The 7,677-nt window shown below is 42.9% G+C and overlaps 1 protein-coding gene across 1 annotated transcript in view; it reads right to left on the reverse strand.

Moving 5' to 3' along the window:
• The window catches only part of L3MBTL3 (l(3)mbt-like 3 (Drosophila)), a 148,576-nt gene that overhangs the window by 16,183 nt on the left and 124,716 nt on the right, over window positions 1–7,677 (reverse strand). Inside the window, exons 19-20 of the mRNA XM_015411356.1 lie at window positions 4,359–4,450; window positions 1,305–1,468 (exon numbers count right to left, since the gene is read on the reverse strand). Coding sequence (XP_015266842.1) covers window positions 1,305–1,468; window positions 4,359–4,450 — 256 coding nt within the window. The remainder of the gene's footprint in view (window positions 1–1,304; window positions 1,469–4,358; window positions 4,451–7,677) is intronic.

Below are 7,677 nucleotides of genomic sequence, written 5' to 3' on the forward strand. Positions count from 1 at the left end.
GGAAGACATGGTGACGGAAGAAAGAGCTGGCGGGTCAGCCATCGGTTGAAGCGCCTTCTCCAGGAGAAAAACTCTTAAACGTGCCGCTCTGTTTTTCCGAGTCTGGTTGGAAAACTGCGCACAATGTTCACAAGAGTCTGTCTTGTGGGTCTCCCCAAGGCAAAAGATACAGTACTTATGGCCGTCTGGGGGAGCCAATTTACTTCCACAGGAACGACAACGGTTGAAAAATCCCCACTTTTTCGACTTTTTTGTCTTCTTCTTCTCCATAGACTGAGGAGAAAAAGCCAACGACAAGGAGGTGGGGGGGGGGCCAGCGGCCCGAAGGCCTGAGGTAATTTTACCTCAGACAACAAAAAACAAAAAGACTCCTTTTTTTTTTTTTTAAAAACAGAAAAAGGAAACGAAACTGAAGAAAAAACTAAGGCGAAAACGGAGAGCTAGTCACTAAAAGTGATCAAAAGGCAGCGATCCGGCCAGACCTCTCGAAGACAGGTCTGCTCAGCGCGGCGGAAAGGAAAGAACTGGCGGGATGTCCGTGCCTGCCCTTCTGGGCATGCTCACTGGGGCTCCTGGGCATGCTCAGTTGGGCCAGGCACGAAAGTCCTTCTAAGAGAGCTTGCTAGGCACCGGCAGATCCAGCGCAGGCACACTAGATCCCATTGGTGTGAAGCACAGAGACCACGAAGGAGATCTGTGAGCTAGCTCACACTAACTCAGCTTAGAGGGAACACTGGTCGTGGCTGTCGTTAGATGGGAGTTTAGCTGGGAAACGGTGACACGACTTAAAAAATAGGGTGCGGCCCATGCAAACACCTTCCCGACCTGAAAGGGAGGGGAAGGGGAAAGGACGGGGGAAGCGAAAGAATGAAAGTGAGAGAAAATAGTAAAGCTGTCTTTTTTTTAAAAAGACTAAAGACGAAAACAAAGGAAAGCCAAAGAAAGAAGTCATAGGAAAGAGGCCAAAGAAGAAAAAACTCAGCTGAGGCGAATTGAAGAGTGATCGCAGCGAGGTGTGAACATGAAGGCAGTCGAAGAACTGAGTGGGAGGCGGCTCTCTCCCCCACTCCAGGCATGCGCAGTGCGTGTCTGCTCCCCAGGGCGGGAAGAGAGCCCACCAAAAAAGTCTCCTGAGGCAAGCTCTGGAACATTCTCCGATTGAGGTTGTGCGCAGACACCCAACTTATGTGTGGGACTGCACAGAGACCACAACGAAGATCTACTTCAGTATGAGAATAAACTTGTAAATAGGAGAAATTCTTAAGTGAAAATCTAGCATGGAATCTCTGCTGAAGTAAACACACCTCATCTGTGCTCCATTTGGAAACTTTACTGGCAGGGATTCCAGCCACACCAGGAAGGAGCTTACTCTGTTGTTCCCACCGTAATGGCAAGGCTGGGAGTGTCAATTTGGAAGAAAAAATGACTGGCTGAGGATGAAACCTCTGATTACTGGATTCCTTGTTGCCTGCAAACAGACAAAACAAAATGAAGAAAACAACCACACGTTTAATGGATAACAAACATAGCCATTACTGCCAATACAAACATAGCCACTACTACCAATACAACATAATTAGTTGGTATAATGTTTTAATATCAAGTAATATTTTTAAAGCAATTAGAGGGAAAACTGTAGTGCCTCTAGCTCCTTCCTGTATTAGATGCACAATCACTTTTTAACTTGATATTTTATCAGAAACTTAAAAAATAGAGCTAATTTCACATTTTAGTATTAAAAATATACTATGGCTCAAAATTATAAAAGTAATAAAAGGTAAACAAAATATTTGAAAAGCCTCTGTGAATTTTAAAATACATCTGTTTCAGTTTTACCATTACATTTACTTATTCTGTTTTTGTAATCCATTTGTTTATTGTCATCTTCTCTGTATACTTATGAGAAAAATAAAAGCTAAAGGATCTAGTGCAGTTCCATTGCTTCTGTAGCACTCCTATTTTGTGTGTTTGAAAGCATTTCATTGCATCAGAAACTTCAGTGTGTTTTTTTACTCTCTGCAGCTCTTAGTTAGCACACCATAGCAATCCCTGAAGTGGGACTTCTGAACATGTTTCCTGGTACCCAATTCCTGATTCTTCCAGACAGCATCCTTATATCCTTTCAAGTTCCTTTTTTCTCCTTGTTCTCCTTAGCCCTGCTCACCCTTTTTTTCTACTCTTTCTTTTATCACCTTTCATATTCCTTCCTTCCCCATTCTTTGCTTGTGAATGTTTCATTCATATATTATTTAAAAATGCAACGAGCTCTAGCTGGGCCGCTACCTGCCAGCCCCTCCCTTAGGAGAAAAAGGGGCAGCGGCAGCCTCATCCCCTGGGCCCAGTGGCGGGTAGAGCACCACCGCCCTGCCGCAGGCATACCGGCTGCCGAGGTCAGACAGGAGGAGGGGCTTGGCGCAGCGGTGGGCTTGCATCAGGGAGACCTCGCAGTGTGTTCGGCAGTGGTGGTGGTGGCGGGGCGCCATGTGGAGCAGCATAAGAGCTGCTTCGGCTGAGCTAGATGACAACTACAGGGCTGCTGGCGGAGGGGCGGTCTCCTGCCGCAGCAGCCACCACCCCGCCATGGCATTTCTGAATGTGTCTGGCCTCTCGCGCCGCTTCCCCATGTCCCCCAGTGGGCCTGCTCACCCTCCAGCTGCTGGTGTGTCTGTCCCGTTGGCTCAGAGCACCTCTGTGGGCAGGACAGAGGCAAGGGAACCAGCCAATGCAACCAGGGGATCCTTCAGAGTGGCATGTATGGTAGCCAAAGGCTGCGGGAGCGTGTGCAGGAGAGACACCAAAATTCTTTTATATATAAGGAGAGATATGTATGGAAGAGTATTATGGAACCCCATAATAACCACTTTTGTCCTGGCACCCACTAACTGCTCTGTTGTATTGTTTTAGTTGTAAACTGTCTCAAACAGGTCTCTGGACAGGTGGCATATATTTTTTCTAAATAAATAAATAAGTACTGTCTCTCAAAAATCCATCAGGGCCCACAGGCTCGATCAAGGTTGAGGATCTTGGCACAGCAATTTGATATGGCTGCACTTCTAAATTGGGGATCTCATTCTAAATGAGGAGACATCTCAAGCTCTGCTTGTTCCAGGATCCTGTTCCCTCCTGGAACTTTATATTCCCTCTTCAGGTATCTTGCTTCCCAGTTTGAGAATCACTGCTCAAGTGACTATTCATCCCTGCTTTTCCTCATGCAGCTTTCTTCTCTTTTCCCTAAGAATTCTCTCTTTTCCTCAGCTAACCTGCAATTCTCTCTTCTGCTCAGAAGTCTCCCTTCAGCACAAAAACCCTTTCAGTGATAAATTCAAGCCAAACTAAAAGTTACAAACATATTCCATGCATCCAATTAACTTTGGTTAAGAGTCTCTTTCCAGCTCCAAACCAGATATCTGCAGCCACATGCACAGTGGGCACACAAGGATTTTCTGGCTGCTCTGAGGTCACCTTTAGCCAATATAATGTATTATTTAGTTACAGTGATGTTTCATATTATTTTGTATAAGCTGGGTATTCGCTAAGAATTGTGATGTGTGTGTTTGTGCGTAATAAGCAATCTGGAAATTCCATCCCACTCCCAAAACCTCAATCTTAATAAGCTCCCAGGGGCTTAAATAGGCCTTCCCCCTTTTCCTTTGACATCCCAGTACTCTCAACATTTTGTCCCTTCTGGACAATTGCTAGCCCTCACTGAGACATTGTTTGTGTTATTTTTACTATTTTGGTTAATTTATGAAGTCATAATTTTCTGCTTATTTGGCCACTTCCCTGAGAATGCAGAGATCCTGTCCTCATCTGCAGGTGTGCTGCTTTTGTCACCCACACAAGGACCAACTAACCGGCTATTAGGTATAGTGATATTTATCTTCCTTTCTCCAAGGAACTCAGGGCATCACCCTCTCTTAATTTTGTCTTCAAACTAACTCAGTGAGCTTTACAAATGAGCTAGAATTTAAGCTCCAGTCTCCTATGAACTAGTCAAACATTAATCATTACAACACACCAGCTCTCTTCATATCACAAGATTTAATATAGATATATATTATTGGTTGGATCCCAATGAAATTTCAGGCCCTCCTCATCCCACTTCAGTCCACTGATCTCACCCCAAACACTGCTTCTGAAGGACAGGGTTCCTTTGGGAACAGCATGAGGAGAGAATTAGAGGCCTGAAGCAGGCTAGCATTGGTGAAAATCCACTCCTCATCCCTTAGTAGAAATTACCACTGAGGTCTTATCCTATGGCAGCATTATAGTCTAGCTCAAATTTTACCAGGCAAGGTATTCCATAAACACCATATTGAATGTGTGGCACTTGGAAAAGCTTACACTGCTAAATTTACCTTTGGTTTCATTTAGAGAGGACTCTGTGCTTTCCATCTTCCTTCCTTCACACTCAGTCTTCTTAGCAAATTCCTTAACTGTATGGCATCCCCTAAGGAATATTTTAAAAGTTACCTTTTATTCATTAAATATCATTTTTATGATAATGTCTACATAAACAATTTCTGTTATCTTCAGATAGAAGATCTAGCCCAGGGCTGTGAAACACAAGGCCTGTGTGCCTTATAATGACCTTTGGGATCCCCTAAAGAATTTGCAGTGGTTTACACCATCCATTAGAATTACTGAACTCTCTCCAGGACTAGGAAATAATGTCCATAGAAGGATATAGAGATTATTCCATCAATTTCTTCTCTTGCCTGTCACAGTACAAGTCCATTCTCCCATATACTTGAATAAGCCATCAAGAACTGCAGAAATTTCCTAGCATTTATAGTTAAAGAAAAAGGACATGTTATTGACCTTTAGTCACTAGAAAAAGAGATAAGCATTAAGTGGCACGCAAAAGATTTTGAAGATCAAGCAGTAGTATGCGGGAAGAGGCAGGTATAGTAGTAAAGGGATTTTGTATATGGAAGAGTATCACACTGGAGTTGATGGTCAAAGTGTTCAAATACAGAATTATGGTTGTACCAGATTACCCACAATACATCTGATGTCCCCCTTCTACTATACTAATTAATATTACACTATTTGATTGATGTACAAAGCATGAATTTCAAAACACAACCGGACATGGTTATAATAAAATCTCATGAGGAAAAATTACCTTTGAGGTCTCAGTGGTAAATAAGAAAATGAGAATCAGTATAAGCACTGCTACTAGTGTGAATTGTTTAGACTTGCTAATGGATGCTTCAAGGTAGCTTCAGGGCCAAACTACACTTTATACAGGACATCTGTGATTGTACTGAAATGCAGCCCTATGAAAGGGTGTCAGTTTACTTGCAGCAATTTCCTCCTCTTAGGATAGCCCCACGTTTTTTCCATTGCAAGACAAAGAAAAGCTAGGAAGATGAATTTAAATTATGGAAGTGAAGCACTGCACTACTGTAAGAGTTTCCTCTCATCGTAGAACAAAGGGCATCCTTATGTGGATCAATCTTCCCACTTGTTTTGTAAGCAAGACCAGGGCTATTTTGGGGCAGGAACGCACAGGAACGGAGTTCCGGCTGGCTCCCAAGTTGGCCACGCTCAGCAGGCACTCATTAGCATAATAGGGCACACCCAACAGCAGAAAATCATTAGGATTGGCTACATTAGGGGTGTGTGGCCTAACATGCAAAGGAGTTCCTGCTACAAAAAAAGGCCCTGGGTTTCGACAACAAACAAGGTAAACAGAATAACAAGCAAAAGGTGGGTGTGGCTGGATAACCACACTTCTGGTAACATGTGGGTGCGGCCTAATGTGCTAATGAGCTGTGCTGTCAGGGGTGTGGCCCAATATGCTAATGAGTTCCTGTTGTTGGGTGTGGTCTATTATGCTAATGAGTTCCTGCTGGGCTTTTTCTACAAAAAGAGCCCTGAGCAAGACTAAGCAAGTTAGGGCCTGTCTGGTTCCTGTAGAAAGTTTCCCCTGTTGATGCTTACAACAGTAAAAATGTGGAGATCCTTTTAATACTCTAAACATATGACTAACCATGAACAGAAGAGAAAGTGAAGGGCTATCTGTTGCTCATTGGTGACCATACACACTACCCTACTAAATCCCAAGAGCTTTCAGATAAAACATGTGGCTGAGTAAGGATGCTATCCATTTCACCACTGAAAAGAAGAATGAATATCTAGCAATAATTTTTTATGGTCATGGACCAGCATAATAACACATACAGTACTAGAGTGATTATATATACAGTCGTTCATTTAGATATATTACAAAAAAGAATATCCATGTCACCAGATCAGCACTGTCTCTTGAAAGACTCTCCTAGCTGCACAGAATCTGGCATCTCTATCTGAGGTTTCAGATTCAGGGTCTGCAAGAAGGAAGGAGGTCTTCCCAGGATTTTTTGGAGGATGGGTGTAATAAATATATATCTGAGATCATTGTAGAAGGGGCAGTGCAGCAGCACGTGCCTAGCCATTTCAATTTCCCCAGTAGCACAAGGGCATAAACACTCTTGAAGTGGAACAGCACAGTATAACCCTTCTAATAAAGCAGATGGAAGGACATTGAAATGTGCCAGAGTGAAAGCTATCCTATGTTTGGGAATTAATAAAGCAACTAAATAGTTTGATAACATCAACTACTTCTTCCTGAAGTGATGGTATTTTGTAGCAAAACTTAAATGGTGTTGAAGTTCAGTGTCCCAAATTCTTCTCTTGATTTCAGATTTGTCTTTGATTTCAGATATGCCCAAGGTTATCATGCAAGAAGAATGAATAAATTAATGAAGTTTTAGAGCCATATCACAGTTGTAAGGCTTTGTAATCAACCTTGTTTGTTCAGTTTTGAGAATTCAGGACACATAGAGAGGGACATCAACTCAACACAATAGTGTAGAGAAGTAAGACTGGCAAAAAACTAAAGTTTGGCCCTATTGTGACAGAAGTTTCTCTTATACTCATGGATACTTACGGGGCAATGTCCTGTATAACATCAGGAAGAATGCAGTTATCAACTTCCATTGTATTACCATTACTTCATCACTGAATTTTACAACAGATGCTTTATACCAAAACGTTTACCAAGAAATGTTTCCATTAGGTATGTTCAGGTATGTTCTACTCTGTAGCTACTACTACATTACAGCAAGTGGAGACCCAAAAGGACTTGCAAGGATTATCTCATTTTCCCTCCCCCACTATTTCCTTGTGTCTGTCTCTGAAAGACCCCATAGCTTCTTCCATTACTTCATCACTGAATTTTACAACAGATGCTTTATACCAAAACGTTTACCAAGAAATGTTTCCATTAGGTATGTTCAGGTATGTTCTACTCTGTAGCTACTACTACATTACAGCAAGTGGAGACCCAAAAGGACTTGCAAGGATTATCTCATTTTCCCTCCCCCACTATTTCCTTGTGTCTGTCTCTGAAAGACCCCATAGCTTCTTCCATTTCTTGCTTCTTTCTCTCCTTCCCACCCATCAGCCAACCTACTTTTATTGCATTTGCCCTGTCTTCAGCTTTTCCTCCCTCCTGCACCCTGGCAGCCTCTCCTCAGGAAAACTCTTGCCAAGTTGCACCATGCCAGCTGAGCCAGGTCGAGCTGCACAGTGGGGAATATGCAAGGACATGTGAGAGTACCTCACTTTCCCCTGTATCCCCCCCTCCCCAAACTATTTCCTCTTTTCTTCCTCCTGGCAGCCCCTGTA

Source organism: Gekko japonicus, unplaced genomic scaffold (genome assembly GCF_001447785.1).
Source record: "Gekko japonicus isolate JY-2015 unplaced genomic scaffold, Gekko_japonicus_V1.1 scaffold2568, whole genome shotgun sequence".
Taxonomy (NCBI): domain Eukaryota; kingdom Metazoa; phylum Chordata; class Lepidosauria; order Squamata; family Gekkonidae; genus Gekko; species Gekko japonicus.